General features: G+C 45.6%; 1 protein-coding gene across 2 annotated transcripts in view; it reads left to right on the top strand.

Moving 5' to 3' along the window:
* Positions 1 to 18,388, top strand: part of LOC119445892 (nose resistant to fluoxetine protein 6-like) — a 40,746-nt gene that overhangs the window by 8,751 nt on the left and 13,607 nt on the right. For both annotated transcript variants that reach the window (XM_037710192.2, XM_049663714.1), the window contains 5 exons: positions 2,456 to 2,547; positions 3,774 to 3,953; positions 6,690 to 6,783; positions 8,299 to 8,385; positions 11,439 to 11,604. In XM_037710192.2, the coding sequence (XP_037566120.1) occupies positions 2,456 to 2,547; positions 3,774 to 3,953; positions 6,690 to 6,783; positions 8,299 to 8,385; positions 11,439 to 11,604 (619 nt within the window). The remainder of the gene's footprint in view (positions 1 to 2,455; positions 2,548 to 3,773; positions 3,954 to 6,689; positions 6,784 to 8,298; positions 8,386 to 11,438; positions 11,605 to 18,388) is intronic.

The raw sequence follows: 18,388 nt of genomic DNA, 5'->3' as shown, positions 1-18,388 counted from the left end.
TACGTAGATGTTGGTTCGTCGAGCAGCCTTGACGATAGCACTTGACGTCGCCAGAGCGAAGAAATAGAATGGAAGAGATGCAATAAAACAACATACTTGACGGTACCAAAACAAAACGCGCCAATATGCAGATTACACCTGGGACCTGATTCCCAAAGTTCCTTGTTTTCAAGTGCTGCTTGCCATTAGCCGGCCGCCTTTTCTGATTATATGTCCAAACTGATGATTGCATGGAATTTTTCTTTCTTTCGAAAAGTTTCAGGGTAAGGACTTTTTCTTGTAAATATGGCACCCGATGTAAGGCGGAGCACAATTTCCGGCAATCATGTTCCAAATGTGTTTATGTTCATTCCATGTCGTACACATTATGTTCAATGGGGTATATATTGCACACTCTTAGGGAGCATACCTTATTTAGGGAATCATAGCAGACTAAATTTACAACTCAGACATGGAAAGGAATCTTTTGTCGCTATAGGCACATCCGTTAGCCGTCCAGTTTACCACACTTGTTTCATAAAGCAGAAGACACGCTCACATTACGTCAACTGTAGGGCAACGAAATGTTTCAGCTAAGAGAGGGTGATCGCGTACGCCATGAACTTGACGTACGCCAGAATTTGAATATTATGCTAGAGGCAGTCCTGAAGCAGACCTAGAGGCAGACCTAGATTGCAGTAAGAACCTATACTAAAGAATAGTCGGCTCAAGCAAAACTCTCTTCGTTTCGCTCTGCTATAGGCTATACACGCGTTGCATGAACGTACGAAGCTATCACTCTGGAACACATGAGGCCCATGGTAGTTCTATCCATGTTGGATGGATAGCGGTCTTTCGTGATTGCAAATAGGCATCTAAGGTATAAGTGTCATTCACTTCATGCCATGACCTGCCGTGGTAGCTTAGTGGCTATAGCATTACGTCGCCGAACTCGATGTCCCGCTTTTAATCGTAGTCGCGGCATTTACATGAGGGCCGAAATGCGAAAGCGCTCGTGTACTTGGACTGAGGTGCACGTTAAAGAACCACAGTTGGTCAGAATTAATCCGTAGTCCCCCATTAAGGCGTACCTTATAAGGAGATCACGGTTCTGGCACGTAAAACTCTATAATTTAGTGTAAATATTTACACCTATATTACCTTTATTGAACTATCCACTTAAGTGCCAGCCGTGCTCGCTTGCACTTAAGTGGATCGTTCGCAAGCGTCCAGGACATAATGAGAATACATTGCGAGGTCACATTTGTCTGAAAGAAAGGCGTGCAAACACGTGCAAACAAATATAGCACCAACGCCGATCTATCAACTGATAGGTCGCAAAGTTGCGTCTGACAGCCCGCTAGGAACAATATGGGCCACAGTGCGGAGACGAAAACACCAATTGAACTGCAAGAAACAGATGCTATGTAAGACATGCCACCAAGTTCGACGAATGCCTCATCGGCTTTCATGTAGGGCTCTCAGGTCAATCAGAGATTCATTGAGCCTAAAGGCTGGTTCAGCGGTGGAACACTGTCTAATATTTTCCTACATTATCCCGATTTCAACTGCACTCTGAAGTTTGCAGAGAGAACAGTCATAAAAGTGAAGCGCGCCTTGTGGCCGGGATCCGCCATGGTTGCTTTGTGGCTATTGCGTTGTGCTACTAAACGCGGGGTTGCGCTTTCAGTGCCGGCCGTGACGGTCGCTTTTTTATGGCGAAGAATTGCGAAAACCCTCGTCTACTTGGATTGGGGTGCCCGTTAAAGAGCCACAGGTGATCGAAATTAATCCGGAGTCTTCCACTTCGGCGCGCCTCAAAGTCAAATCGTGGTTTTAGTACGGGAAACACCAGAATTTAATTAATTTAATTTATGGCCAGGATATGACACTTCAATAATGGTAGTAGCATGTGCGTATGTAAGCCCACATTTCTCTTCCGCAAGGAGGAAATGTCGTACCTAAGAGTTATATTTATTGAGTACCCACGCGCGTAATTTATTGGTGGGCTGGCGCTGCTCTTGCTTGAGTATGCGCAGATACGTTTCGTTTGTTCCTTCTTTTCCGCCCCTGTGTCACTTATCAGTTGACAGTCGGCGTTCGTGCTGTCCGTTTCCTTCTTATACATTCGTCTAGGTTTGCCGTCGGCCTTTCATTTACATGAATCTTGCCACTCTAAGTCAAATTACAGTCATTGATTATCTGGTTAGTGAACCGAATTGCGGATGAAATGATAGTGGTCTCTCTCCTTGTATCAGTAGACCGTCGTCGTTAAGGAAAATTACATGCAATGCAAACAATCACTCACCGGCGATTTTCCCTCCTCCATGGTTGTTAGGTTCAGTAGTTGAAAATTTCACTAAAAATATAGGAACGGCATGTACTAAGAACTACTGTTTCTGAAGTTACGTAGCCTAATAAATCACTTTCTTTTTCATAGACCAATCCACTAATCAACTGGTGCTTTCGCTTGCAGGGTATTTTTTGGAATGCTACTAGTGATTATCATAGGAGCTACATGCCTGGACGAGTTATTGAACAGCAAACCAAAGGACAAGAAGGAAATGAGTACGTGATTTATTTTATATTTCGTTTTGTACCTTTCAGCACGAGTACTGACTTCCTCATGTACGTACTCTACTTAACGACTACGTTATAAGATTTGTGTTTCACTGCATTTTTTGAACGCCTCTCTGTTCGGAAATTCTAAAGCGCGTCATATTTTCTGGCCTTCATTAGGCCAACTTTCGCTCATAAAGTGATGCGATATTGGTTGTAATGAATAAATTTGGGTTGAAATTTGCTATATTTTTGCAGAAGACCAGAAAAGCCGTAGGCCAGTCATTTGATTTGCAAACAATTTTTTCCCTAACACCGCCAAAATTTTTCTGTTACCATTATGAAACATAAAAGCTTAACAACTAGCTTGAGGGCCCTTGGATGCCCCACAAAACAGCTACATTTATTGCACGTGGTAGGTTAAAATTATATGCATGCGCACACTAAAGTTAAGATGTACGCCCAGCAATACTTGCGTATTGCAGTGTTCAGCAAATTACAGTATTCAACACTGTGAAGAGATTAGGTGCAAATCAAAGCATATTCCTGGCATTATCATCGACGGCACCATGTCAGTACATAGTTCCTTTAATAAAGCTACTGCTACGTGAAAGGTCTGTTTTCAAGACGTTTAAAGACGGTCGCTATTGTCAGCGGTAGAAGTTGAAGCTTTTGTATTTCGTTGTTAATGGAGCACTTAAATATACACCACTGTTCTGACTGACAGATAATATAGTTAGGAATGGTGTCTTTTCGTCTACATAATATGGCGAGCGCCAGGTCATATTTTATAAACCAAATTTCTTTTCATTACAAAGGCTTTGATTATACATTCAAGAAACTTAAATATTATTTATATCTCAAAGAAATTAGCATTGTAAGAAGACTTGCTGACAATACCCAGACTAAATTTATAATTTGCTCTAGCGAAACCGTTCCTTTATTTCTGTAAATATGTTCCTCTTTCCTGGCAATAAATTCGCATTTGATTGCTTGATTGAGACAGATCCTACAACGATGACTACATAATTAAATAAAGAAAATGGAATTGAATAGTATAGTGGTGAATAGTCCTAATCGTGATGGAGAGTTTGCAAGCAATGCACTGGGTAATTAAGAAACTGTTACCTCTGACCTCTCTTTCTGCGCGAAAATGTTTTAAACCTTTATTTGCATCAAGTAGCCCTGACGTCACTCCTTTTCTAATGAATGACGTGTTGGCTCATTTTTCATAGGCACCCTGCTAGAATTCGTCACGGCTTTCTCCGTCACTTCGAACACGCGCCAATTGCTCAAGGTGGCTGACAAGACTCACAGCGATGATTACAATCTTCAGTTCTTGCATGGAATGCGATTCTTCTGCTGCATACACATCGTGTTGGGACACTACTACACGGGTGTCTCGGACACATGGTGTGAGTCCTCAACATAAGTCATTGCACCTTTGTGCGTTCTTGTTTGAGCATAAGTTGGATCACGTCAGTTATAGTGGATGACATATCACGGAGGGAATGCATGATGCTTCTTCCATTAATATGTCAATATATTGCAGTTTAACATGTTCGAAAGTGTTGGTCGAATTTTGGTGTAAAAACCATGTGAATAAAACTAAAACCCTGAGAAATCAAGGCAATGATATGAATCGACCAAATTAACTGCCTTCAGAAATGACAGGTACACACGTACAACGATGCGCCCTGCACTGCGTAGTTTTACTTTCCTGCAAAACAACGACTTTAGCAGTATATTGTGATTAGCTTTATATGTGGTCGAGTGTGGGTTGTAGCTGTGAGAGCGCGGCGTGTTCTGTGTCTGTCTGATGCGTCATCACATGCACCTCCAGCGGGCTGCTTGGCGAGCCGCCGGGCAAACCGCTCCAGATATCATTAACAGCTCTCTTTAAGTTTGTTGTCGGACGAAATCTCGTCTTGTAGGAAACAATCATGAATAAAATAGACTTGACGCTGACAAGGGCATTTAGAGTCCGACGAAATCCAGTATGGTCTGGAAACGATCATGAGGAAAATAGAACTAACGCTGACAAGGGAAAACAAATAAATAAAGAAATTAGGAACTTGTAAATAAAAGCTTCAAATAGTAATAAAAAGCACTGAATATTTGTTCAATTTGATAGGCGTCTGTTCTGTTTTCTTCGTGATTTTTCTGTACTTCCCATCCTCTCGCTCTCTTTCGGTCAAGGAAAATGAAAAACAGGTCAAATTGGTACTGATTCATGTTTGAAGAAGAGCGAGAAACACAGAACAAAATAAAGAAGCTAAACGCAATTTGAATTCTCAGGTTTATAGGCGCCCGTGCCATGATGTGATTATGAGGTACGCAGCTGTGGGACAGCTACGGGATAATTTTGATCACTTGCGGTTCTAAACGTGCACCTAAATTTAGGCGCACAAGCCTTTTTGTATATCGCCCCCTTTGAAATGCGACCGCCGCTGCCGGGATCGAACCCTGGGCGTCGAGCTCAGCAGCGCAACGAATTAGCCACTATAAGATACTGTGGCGAGTGCCATTAAAAGTCAACGCTTTCTTTCGTACTGCCTTGGTTATCGCGCTACTCTTCAAACATATCGCTCAGCGAGGAACGATAAATGTGTTCGTATTTCTATTTCTATATAAAAAAACATTTCCTACGCGAAGCAAAGCGGCTTGACAAATTGTAGTCAACGCAGGCGTTCGAACCTAGGGATTTATTATTTCTTTTGGCGCGGTAACCTACTCATTACAACAGGGATTCGGACAACACTGCAATGATGCACTATTAGAGGCATCACGCTGACTATGGTTCATTCATTAGTGGCCATCACTATTAGTTATAAGAATTCATTTGAGGGTACCATGAAGACGCTTTGTTTTTTAACAAACAGTCAATTGGTAGTCAGTAAGCACCCTACGTTCTCGTGCTCAATGTAGTCATCTGTTTGGTGAACAGATCGTAAACAACCTCTATCGAACATCGCTAGAAATCAGTCAGAGACCTTTTCTTCTGTCAGGCGTGCAATCGTACTCACATGAATCACAATTTTCATATCTACGCTGTCAGAAAAATGGAACCATTCATCCCTGTGATATGTGGAAAGCCAAGAGAAGAGAGAAAATATGAGATGAAAGGCAGAAAGGTGAGCCAGAGTGACAATCCCGTTGGCTACTTCACACGGGGGGAAGGACAGGTGACAAGGAATATCAGGGGGAAAATAAATGGGGTTCATGGGATTGATGACCTTAGAAGGACCCTCAATTGAACTTGTAGTTTTTTAATTGCTATTAGCATAACATGGGTTTTCGTTATGCGCCAGCCGCCATGGCAGAAGTGACGACAGTAGAGTAATTTGTATTTTGATTTGCTCTCGGAATCTCATTTCTCGTCGACCCAAGCGGCACGTGGAGAATATTTTTGGCAGCGGATATGAGAAAATATTCTGTTCACCATGACATGTTGGGCACGCTGTTCGTGCATCTTTTCTTTGTATTCAATTATCGAATGCAAAACCAAAGCTTAACCTTATGTGCTGAATTTTTATAGCCTTCTGACTAGAAATAAAGCACAGAAAACATCCAAATATACAAAGTGTGAAACTGTGAAACGGGCTCCAGATAGAGAGAGAGAATACACTTTAATCAAAAGAGCACGCGAGCGTAGGTAGCTCCTCCGCTTGGCAGTGGGTGGTCCCCTCAGTCCAGGAGTCCAGCAGGCCTTAGCTGCCCTTCTCGCTCGATTGACCAGGTGGAGCTGGTCCTTCGAGTCGGAGCTGGACAGCGCTGCCTCCCATTGCCGTGTGGCGGGGTGTGTTATGGGTGTGAGCTGTGGTGTGCTTGCGCAAGCCCATATCATGTGGTAAAGCATTGCACATTGATCGCGACTGTGGACATTTATAGGAATACAGTGCAGGGGGTATGGCGTCGTAAAGACTCAAATGTGGATATGTCTTTGTTTGGAGTTTTCGCCCTACGATGAGGGGCTTTGATAACCACTTGAAATGTTAGGAAGTTTTGCTTTCTCATGTACGGGGTGTTCGGACCTACCCCACCACATACCCAACATTGCCCCCACCTAGCCGAACATTGTAAAAAAATAATACTATAACTTTGACTGGATTCGCGTAATGATGTACTGAAATTGTTTCTCCTTTCTTCAGCACGTGTACTGAACTTATTGATCACTTCTGACCAATGGCCGCAACTGATTGCAACTGCAATGTTCAACAGCGTGGACACGTTCTTCTTTCTCAGGTAAGTTACGATAGTTGTGACCGAAGCAGCATCAACTACAGTGAAATTTATTCACCTGTGTTCCCACACGAACACACACACAAGCCAGAAAACATTACTTCAATTGAATAGAACCCCTCTCTCTAGGGGCGGAGTGTGCTACAGTCTCTATACGTCGATTCTTTTAATGATAAGAATGTTCCCGTGACATCCTTCCGCCTATGAATCACCTCCCCCAGAGGAGGTTATTTCTTTAGGCCTCACTGTCCGTACTGATATGTCCTAGAAAATTTTAGCAACCTCATGAATTCGCTACGAGAACAGCTGGTTCGGTGAACTATGTCTATGAGCTTGTTTAAAACGAGCGTAAAGGCCGTCGCTCGGAACGGTGTCTGTACCGCGCTCTTTACGTGCTGTGGTATGTAAATTATGTTCTCTCTGTCTTTACTTTTCAGAACGTACCGTGTATACTCGTGTAAGGGCCGCAGTTTTTTTCCACGAGATTTGATGTGAAAATCGGGGGAGTGGGCATTAGACGGATAATAAGAAACAACATTTTTTTTCTGTAAATCTGTTCGGTGGTACTTGCCTTTATTCGACTACAGTACTCGCTTGTAGTGGCTTTGGCTATTCTTGACTAATCCCGTAGTCCGTCACTTGCCGGCTGGAAAAAAATGGTGACGCCCCACAGACCAGCGACGGGAGCGTCTCGGAGGCAGCCGCTAAATCTTGGAGGCTGTGCTTTTGTTACCTGGAGGCGCCGAAAACTCGGCACAGCTGCACTGTTTAGCCACCTATTAAGAAAAAAAAAAGCTTCGGAATTCTTGCACTACACAACAGATAACACTGCCAACCTTCTCAAAAATAAAGAGTGCGGCTTACACACGAGTAATTTTTAAAGATATTATTCGGTGATTTTTTTATACATCGATCCGCGTGCCGGCTTTACACGGGTGGCGGCCATTAACACGAGTATGCATTCCGGGGTTTTACGTGCCAAAACTACGACTTGATTATGGGGCACGCCGTAGGGCGGGGGGAGGGGGGGATGGCGGTTTAATTCTGACCACCAGGGGATCTATAACGTTCCCCCAATGCACGGCACACGTCCGTTTTTACATTTCGCTCCCGTCGAAATGCGGCCGCAGCGGCCGGGATTTGATCCCGCGACCTCGTGCTTAGCAGCAGAACTCCATCGCCGCTAAGCCACCGCGGCGGGTCATTATACGCGTATATACGGTATTTTGATTATGGTGTCATCATAAGATCTTGCATTTCATTGAAGCGCTCGAGCCTAATTTGCTGATTTGTCGAATAATTCACGCGTCAGTTTTCTCGTGACTTGAGGTACAGTGGCACCTCTATAGTCATGAACCAGGAACAAAATGAACTTTTCACCCCATTGGAAAAAAAAAAATGTTTCTCGTTGAGACTTGAGAGCTGTCTAATCATGTCTAGGTTAGTGTGCCTTTCGTGTCGTATTTCATGTTAGTGTGCCTTTCATGTCGTATTTATTATGCACTCACACTTTTGCAGCGGTTTCTTTCTCTGCCTAACCACGAATAAACAGAACAAAAGCGGGTTCCTTGTATTCCTCACCAACGTCGTTAGGCGGCTGATCAGGTAAGAAACCTTGTAATTATTGCCTTCTACTAATTCTTCTAGGGCAAATACCCATACGCCTAAAGACAAATCGATACGAACCAGCACATACCGTTAACTAAAATTATTCGATCAAGAAACGTGTCTTTATAATCAAACCAAACAAACGTATTATATGCGATCCATCTTAAACAACATCGCTTAAGGCATCGACAAGCGAAAGAACAGAAGCACGAAATGGTCTTGTCAATTTTCTCTGTTTTAAGTGCTGTTGTTGAAGGGATCGTTACCAACTTGTCCAGTTTGCAATCCTAAAACAGAAACACAGCCAACGTTGCAGTCAATAAAGCATGCACTGCACGAGGCAGATAGATCAGAAAAATATTCAGCTGTCAGTGGAATGTAAAAGTCACAGAAGATGTCGCTTAAAAATAACTAACAATCAGAATCGTGTTTGCCGTTTCGAGCTTCTACAGTAGGTCACCACATAACAAGTGAATTGTTGTTGTTTGAGTATGAACTCAATTCAACATGAGAATTCCACCACACTACTGTACTGTCCTCTGTGCTCCCTCGCTAAAAAACCAAATCCCTGAGAGACGGCGACATTGAAATTGGTTCACCTCTGCCGCAAGATCACCGTTATAAGAAAGCGTAATTGGCTGGCACAGCTGCACAGATTCTGTTTGACTTGCACAGTCGTGTGTTTCCCATTGCATTGTTAGGTTGTCAACGACTGTCTCGGACCTTATTTCGGTGTATCGTCTTTTTGTGTTGGAATTATATCTTCCAGGAGCCGTGCGTACAATTGTGCACGCCAAGACAGTGAATAATATATTTAAGATATGTCGCATACATATTAAAGGGGGCATACACACAATTTTCGTTCGTAATCTGTATTGTGTGAGGTAATTCTTTAGCGTTCAAGAACACGTTGGAAGCATTTTAGCGCATTTGAGCCAGCACGCAATTTGTAATTGAATTTTTTTTATATTACACTCGAACGGCATAACAGTCGAGCAACACTGGCACGCTCGTGAGCCGTGACGTAACAAGCTGCATGCTTGTCGAGCGAGCATGTATATTCGGGCGAAGAATCCGTGTTTCAGCTGTGCGCGCATGCGGGAAACTTCTGCTTTGTTCAGCTTGCCATTAGAATTGTTCAGCTTGCAGCGACCAAAACAATGCCGCCGCGGCGCCTATGTAGCGCTGTGGGGTACCAGAGCGAACGGAACAAGGAGTGCTCCGTATCGTTCTTCAGATTCCCCACGGAGTCCGTCAAGCGTAAGGCTTGTGAGAAGAATGTGAGCCGGAAGGACTGGCGCTCATGTGACGCTTTTGTTTTGTTCTCGGAACACTTCAAGCCAGATAGCTACAACGACTTTCAGCCTGCTCGCCAATTTCGGGATACCCATAAGAAGACGGGGCTGCGGCCAGACGCGATACCGACCGTGTTCGCGCACCGACCCAACCGAGAGACAGAGCCCCGGCGAAATGTCAGCCTAGCTATATTTTGTTTATCGATACCGAGTGCAGAAAGCAAGCTTAAGTAAAGGTTCAGCCAAAGCGCACACCGCGCAATATTGTTGGGCCGAGGACACATGTGCGCGGGCATTTGTTTAGATATGTCGCACGCAGAAGCGATTTTGATGAGCACGGATCCGAGAGATGCATGCCAGCAAACAATCTACGCGCATAACACTTAGCATTGTGCGAAGTAGCGCCAGACTTCGTCTCCCGTAGAACGGCTGGCTAAGCAGCGCTGCATGCATGAAATATGATGAAATAAAGCTGTAGCACAGAACACCTATGGCTGTGGTACTCAACAGGCATCAGAAGCATTTCGCGCAGCATCAATGTCGCCATCAATGTTGGCCACGTTAACTGCTCTGTCTTTGACCATGGCCGCCAAGATTGGCGCTCGCCATCCGGCACCCGCGAATCTGGGAGGCTATGCTTCGTTACTTGAGCTGGTGGCGGTGACGTTGAAGTCAAAATGCGTAGCGTACACGACGCCGTCGCTGCTTTCTGCTGCTCAAAGATTCATCGCTTGCTTCTTCACGCGAAGTTGGCGGTGTCGAAGGCATGGCACGCGATATATCGAGCAAATACGGCAGCAAACGACAGCTATGCTCCGACCTCACTTGGTGCGGTGGCTGATTTTGTAGCAGCCGATGGCGCGGTTCCATGCAGCACATTGCGTCACACATAGCATGGCAATATGGCGGTCGGCACCGGAGGGCGGGGCTTAAAGCCGCGAGCTCTAGCTCATATTTTGGACAGAAATTTGCTTTTACTGCCCAGTTATTACACGTGTATAGCCTTAATAGACCCTCTACTACAATTTCTCGTGGAAAACCGCAAATTTTTGGGTAACCTTGTCATGCCCCCTTTAATTAAATTACTTAAGTTTGGACCTTTGCTGAAACTGCTAATGACATGTGTAGGCAGGCTGTGTAGGCTGGAAGCTGTGTTTGCTCTGGGTGTCAGCATGTCTTGATGTAGCAGGTTCAAAAATGTTTTTTTTTTTTTCAGTGTTTGACACTGGGCACATTTTTCAAGTTCCTCGACAGGGGCTTTCCAACAATTCCAGCCACGAAAACAGCTGTTCTCATATCTGATAATCGTTTAGAGAGTTCTCTCACGGAGTCCACATTCTGTAAAGTAAAAAAAAAAAAAAAAACTCAATGAAGAAGTGAATGCTACTAATCTGTTTGACAGCTGTACGCTTTTCGGAATTCTGAAGATGCAAAAATATGGGTGAAGTAAAATTTATATGTGGGTGAACCGCCGAAATGGGGTTGAACGACAATCTCGAGCTGCTGGGGAGACAGGCGGGGGGGGGGTTCCTGCCCCCCAGCAGCTCAGAATTTGCGAGTGCTTAAACTTTAGGTATTTTTTGCGCCACGCTATTGAACACATTTGTGAAAAGCTGTCAGCGGCTTCAGTAACGGAGAAGGAGTACCATAGTGGCCCAATGAAGTAGGTGTCATGTGTTCCGCAATCGCTGAGTAGGAGTTATATTTTTCACTTTCTTTTTAATATCTGTAATAACCACGCTATTTATTCTGCAGGTTTATCTCCCCTCTGCTCTTCGTCGTCATGTGCTTGTACCTGCTTCCGCGCTTCGTCACTGGTCCCGACGTCAAGGCATTCTTTTTAAAGTTATATGACGACATCGACAGACGCTGGTGGCAATTTCTCCTCCAAATAAGAAACTTTTATGGAACCGATGTTGGGGTAAGCCTCGCGGAAGCGTAGATTTCTTGCACGCATGAACATTTACGCAGAAAAATTCACAAGGGGAACCCCTTGACCTTTCTTCCGGGCTCTGCAATGCCATGGGCCACTATAGCAAAAGCCATCACTAGACCGCAGCTCTGAAATCTTCTGTGCATGCTTACAGCGAACAGAGAACGGAGGATGACGGCAACACAGAAGACGCAATTCTCCTTTGCGTTTTTTGTTCTGAGATTGTTGTCGGCATATCATGCGTAAACACGTCAAACCAGCTAACCTCACCATCATGCCCTTCAGACCATCAGTCTCACACAAGGGCCGATAACATAACAAATGTTTCCACTGTCACGAAAACCGCGGAGAGACAGACGTGAATGTTTCCTTACTTGACATAGCTTGTTTTTTGAAGGCGACTCAAACATCCGCTTCGTTCATTGTGTTTTGTTCTTGCTGTGTCGTGTCTTGCGTGCGTAACGGGCTGAAACCTCGATTTGCTTGTGCTTCCGCCTGCATTTTTATTTTGTTGTGGTATATAATATTTTAGCATATTGTTGCGGGCACAAGCGCGAAAAAGAGACGTGTAGATCTTAAACAAAAGAATAGGAGAACGATGACTGTGGAGCAGGCCATTCCTGATGTTGGTAGCCAACTTCAAGGCTTAAGTAAACAGTTTCGCTGCGCTAGTAACAGTTCGGTGGAGGGGCTGAGTACACCTCGTAACGACGGAGCCTACGCTGCTAGAACTTCGCCCAAGCCATCGACTTGCCGGGCTTACGTCACCCTCACCTGACATGCCGGAAGATGCCTGCCCGATTTCTGAAGACTCTGACGCCGCCCCGAGGCCGGCGCCTGGTGTTTCGTGTCAGTAATACCGGATGCAGGAAAAGCTCGACTTTCGGAGGAAAAGCTCGAGGAGATATCGATGAGTGGCTCACGAACTACCTAAGGGTGAGCCGGTCTAACGGTTAGGATTCCAGCGCACAATTGTCCAATGTTGTGTTCTCCCTTACCGACACAGCGCTCGACTGGTGTGAGAACCATGAAGACACGCTCACTTCATTGTAGCTTTTCGTCGAGGAGCTCGAAGCGTGTTTTCGAGACTCCAGCGCAGAAAGGAACGCGCTTTCGCAAAGGGCTCAGGTTCCAGGACCTGTACTAGTACCTGTACCTGTACTACTTATATTGAATAAGGGCTAAAACTGTGCAAAATAGTCAACTGTCGAATGTCCAAAGATGATAAAGTTGTACAATTGCTGAAATGAGTAGCTGAAGTCGTTTAAAATTTTTGATCAGCAAAGGACGATTGGATTCCGTGTCCGACGTCATTCATCAATGTAGAACCTTTGAGACGTTGACGACGCGACGGATAACACCGAAGTTTCGTCGCTTGCCTAACGTCACAACGGTGGCAAATGTGGATACGAGCTCGTGTATTGACCTTCCGTCAACCATACGATAGATTGTTCGCTAAAAGTTGCTCCAAGGAGAAGGGATCTGGCGTCGCACATCGGTATCACTGGTGCGTACTCACCGCACAAGATGAGAAACACGGCCGTTTCGACCGCGTGGCCACCGGCGGTTCACACAGTGGCTGTTGAGTTGTAGGTCTACCCCATGGACGAGAGGGACCAGGAGCTATCAAGATCCTGACTACGACCAACGCCCTCGCCGCGCGCACTCCTTCCGGCGGCCGATGTTTAGCCGTAATGAATGTGACCCACTTGCTCGTTATGCGGTCGACACGAACGCGCCTGACTATATATATATATATATATATATATATGTTTGTATACATTGAGGAGCATCGAAATTTTCGGCCTCTGCCGATTCGTTTTTAATGCGGTGCGTTTTAATAGCGAGATTTTGCAATCGTCTCCCAACAACGTAAAATGTTCGTTCCATCTTTTCAACGAGAACCAAATTTCCTATGAGGACAACTCAACTGCCAATGTTCGTTCCATCTTTTCAACGAGAACCAAATTTCCTATGAGGACAACTCAACTGCCGTGCACAACCTCCTGTTGAGCTGACGCTCCTCCCGGCAACGATTACTGGCAGGAGCCGCTCGGCGGCATCTGACAGGAGTTTGACGCAACCACAATCTTCTCGTGCACCGAGTTTACCTCGCGGTCTCCATCGACACTGTGCCGTTCCGCCTCACCTTCGTAACGGAAAAATAGTTTTAAATACGTAAGCCTTTCTATATGCTTACCCAAAGACGAACACCGTCCGTCCGTCCGTTAAGTCAGACGATCGCTTTTAGATAGCGCCCGCAGCAGCTAGCGAATTCGCATTCGTGCTGCCTCTCGCTTCACGGGAACTACACGGCGGGAACTCAGAGCACACGAAGCAGTCAGCCCTTGCCACACTGTGTCCTCATCGCAGATCACTTTCAACGTAGGGACCCGCGCGTCTCTCTCCAACGTGAACGTTGAGGCGAGAACACAAAAAAATGAAAATTAAATTATGGGGTTTTACGTGCCAAAACCAGTTCTGATTATGAGGCACGCCGTAGTGGGGGACTCCGGAAATTTGGACCACCTGGGGTTCTTTAACGTGCACCTAAATCTAAGTACACGGGTGTTTTCGCATTTCACCCCCATCGAAATGCGGCCGCCGTGGCCGGGATTCGATCCCGCGACCTCGTGCTCAGCAGCCCAACACCATAGCCACTGAGCAACTACGGTGGGTACGGCGAGAACACAGAACACACGAAACTGTCAGCAGTCGGTGCTCTCTGTCGCCATCGCAGATCGCTCTCAAGATACGGTGCGCGCGACCGCGCCAGGTGCAGCAACCGCCAGAGTACGGTTGATCGCGGTTCATAATGCTTTGACGTGGATGGATAAGGCGCTAAAGATCGATAACGGGTTATAATGATTGGAACGTCATCAGCGCACCTGGCGCCGCCACCTGTAGTAGTTTGCTTGAGTCATCAATTCGCCTTGCTCCGCGGTCCGCAGCAGTTCGTGTCGCCGCAGCGCTGTCTATTGTACTGGTCGGATCAAGTTTCATAACATTGATAATGACACCGGGCTGCGTGGAACTGAGCAAGTGGCACAATGTTTACGCATAGTTAGACAAGAGGAATACATTGTTGCGCTATCAGGAAACAAAGACTTAGAAAGAAAAGTAGGAAACGATAGGTCCGGCGCTGAACGTCAAGTATTTTATTGTTACAGCAGAGCGGGGAGAATCAACAAATGCGCATGCGTGCGTCACTGTCGTGTAGAGCGATTACAGCCACGTTTTTAACATCTGCAGCTCGTTGTTAACAGAAGAAAAGACGTATCAGTAATGCAACTCGTGCCTCTCTCTTTTATGTGATAAGCCTCCACACGGAAACAAGAATGGGAACTGAAGGGCTCGATTTTTTTATTAGTCATAACCTCATAAAGCCAACAGACAACGAAGCCAACGGAAAGCATCGGGGAAATTAAGTGTAGTTGAAATTGGAATGTAGAAAATAATGAAGAAAAGGGAAATGAAAGTGGACGAAAAGATAACTTGGTTCCGGCGGGAGACAAGTTATCTTTTGGTCCACTTCCCTTTTCTTCCTTATTTTCTACATTCCAATTTCAACTACACCTAATTTCCCCGATGCTTTCCTTGGCTTCGTTGTCTGTTGGCTTTATGTGGTGAAGCCTCCAGAAGGTATCTTGCTAACGCATCACCACTCCTGCCAATTATCTTCGAAAGGTTAAGTTTCCGAACTAACTTCTTCTTCTTTCTGGGGTTTTACGTGCCAAAACCAGTTCTAATTATGAGGCACGCCGCAGTGGAGGGCTCCGGATTAATTTTGACCACCTGGGGTTCTTTAACTTGCACTACAATGCAAGCACACGGGCGTTTTCGCATTTCACCTCCATCGAAATGCGGCCGTCGCGGCCGGGATTCGATCCCGCTACCTCGTGCTCAGCAGCGCAACGCCTTAGCTGACTGAGCCACCCCGGCGGGTTGCGAACTAACTGCGAAAGGTCCTTTGCAAAGTGCTATTGCTTGTTTCTTGACTCTCGTTGCCTTTTATTTGACTGGGACAAAGTTCTTTGCTACCGCTTGTTGTGCCATGTCATTAAACACACCTCCTGAGAAAACCATAAAGCGACCTTTCTTGTCAAACTGCAGAAGTTGAAGGTAATTTTCTTCGAAAAAAGGTACGACGGTCCTTGTAGGGTGTTTGGACTTGCCGGACCCCACCTTGTTAGCCGCCCTACCAAGGGGATCAACAACTACTTCCAAAAGGCACCAAGAGACATCTATCCTGGTCTTCACTTGTGGCTTTCTTCGATACGCGTCTATTTAAGGAGAAAAGTTCATTGGCTGGTGTACTTGGTCCATGGCTATCCTTTGGCCCTTTGTCTAGGACACGGGTGACGCTTTCCGGGATTGCGATATGGTCTAGTAAAAAGAGCAATAGCCAATCTTCGCCTTGAATCTGCTCTCATGAACCAGTGCCCTCACGCGATGCAGACTAGCCTTGGTAACCAATTGGCGAGGCTACAGACAGCTGGCTACCCAAGCTCGGTCATAGGGGCGTTCTCAAAAATATTGCTCCAGAAGGTGTAGGGCAAACAGCCTATGACTAGCCCTGGCCAAAAAGAGTGCAAGCCCGTAGTGATGCCATACGTCCACAAACTTTCCCACAAATTGAAGAAAGTTGCAAATAGGTTTGGTATGCTTGTTGCTTTGTCATCACCTCACAAGTTGGCTGTACTGTGTCTGCGCATTAGCCACTTTGACAAAAAGTCAGGATTCCAGAAAAACCACACCAGACCATACGTGAAATGTGCGACGGACATTATCTACGAGATACCGCTGAAATGTGGGACGTCCTACGTGGGACAAACAGGGAGATCTGCCAATGACCAGGCACGGGAGCGTGAATTGTTCATAATAAACAAAGGTAGTGCGGCCTTACCTGCGCGTTGCATGGCTTGCTTGGCCGACAGATGTGAGCCACTACTGCGTGAGAATAGGATTGTTGGCAGGAGTGGTGATACGTTAACAAGAGAACTTTTGGAGGCTTATCAAAGAAAAAAGAGAGCCACGAGTTGCATTAGTGATACGCCTGTTTTTCTGTTTGACAACAAGATGCAACTGTTAAAAACGTCACTTTAATCGCTCTAGACGACACTGACGAACGCGTGTGCATTTGTTGGTTCTCCCTGCTCTGCTGTAAGAATAGAACAGTTGACGTTCAGCGCCGGACCTATCGTTTCCTACTTTTCTTTCTAAGTCTTTATTTCCTGTTAGCGCCACAATTTATTCCTCAGTTCTCAACCAACTCGCCCAGCAACAAGTTCTACTCATACTTAGACAACTGTCAGAGGTGTTTCTGCGTGATGCTTTATGATTCAGAACGATGTGCATGCACTTGTTTATGGTGCTTCTGCAATGAATCTAGTGGATACCGGAGCAACTATATCTCTAATCATTCTCGCTTTGAAAGGTGTCTGAGGGCGCAAAGTTGGATTTCGGTGGGACCAGGCTGCAACTTCTTATGAAGTGAGCGGCGAGTCGTTGCGTCCTGTTTGTGTCTGCACTGCTAAAGTATCCTCGAGTGGCGCACTTTTCGTGACGGAATTTGTAGTTATTTCCCCATCGACACACGAAGCGATTTTGGACATTGACCTTTTGCGATAGTGTGGTGCGGCCATCCACTGCAGCACAGGGAAAGTTTTTGTCGATGGTCATGTTTCGTGCGGGCTCTCAGAGGAGACGTGCAGTCAAGGTGAACTTCGTGTCTCTACAGATAATGTTGTGCCTGCGTCTACTGCTGTGTGCGTTCCGGCTGTATGTCGCGGTGAAGTTCCAGACAGTTTCAATGCCTCCGTAGAGCCAATGCATCTACACTGTGGGGAAGAAGAACGCGTTTGTCCCTCATTGTGTGGTCGGAATCGGCACTGGGCGTGCTAGCTTGTGGACGGCTAACTGCTCGGCAGAACTCGCCTTGCTTCCAGATGGCTTGAAACTCGCCACTTTTACTAAATACACGTCTTCGTCCGTAGCCTTACTAACAGATTCGCCGTGAGAACCTGCTGACCTTCGCCACGCACACACCAAATTTCTATGATAAACAAGTCACTCAGCGCAAGTGAGCCTCATTTGTTGGTCGATACACTTTCTAAGCATCTGCCAGTGTTTGGATTTGCCAGTGTTTGGCAATGTTTCCCAAGTTACCGTAAAGAAATTGTGCAGGTACCACGGACTGTAGGAATCGGTGTAAGCGAAGTACAGCTTGGTCCCTCACTCGAGCTAAAACAGTAGTTTTATAGCGCTTTACTATATCGCAAATGAGTGTTTCTATCATCTCAAACGGCTAGCTGTCACGAACGAAGAAGCAAAGGCTAAAATCCACTGTGACTTACTCTTAGACGCGTTCGCGCATTTATCACAGTCAGCTAATGTTTTTCTTGCTTCTATGCAGCTAGCTACCAAAAACGAAGAAAAGCGGTAAGACTGAGAAGTATGCGCCTTTGAAGTGTCTCATGCGCTTGCGGTTGTTCTTTTTCTTTCTACCCGGTACTGACACACATAACTATCACCCCGTGATTTCTTTTTCATATTTAGAACATACTGCTATCCGAAGAACAACAATGAGGACAAGCTTTACTTGATAAGAAGAAAACAACATGTAACAGGCGCAATCGGTATGCTAAAATATGCTCATACAGGGCTGACTAACGCCCAGGTGCTTTCCTACAGAGGTCTTCCCGATTAGAGGGAATACAGGGTAGGATTTCTAATTCCTAAGGACATAGCAGACAACATCGATGAATTCTAC

Source organism: Dermacentor silvarum, chromosome 3, assembly GCF_013339745.2.
Source record: "Dermacentor silvarum isolate Dsil-2018 chromosome 3, BIME_Dsil_1.4, whole genome shotgun sequence".
Classification (NCBI taxonomy): domain Eukaryota; kingdom Metazoa; phylum Arthropoda; class Arachnida; order Ixodida; family Ixodidae; genus Dermacentor; species Dermacentor silvarum.
Note: the sequence above shows the minus strand (reverse complement) of the source record. Positions and strands in the feature narration are given on the sequence as shown.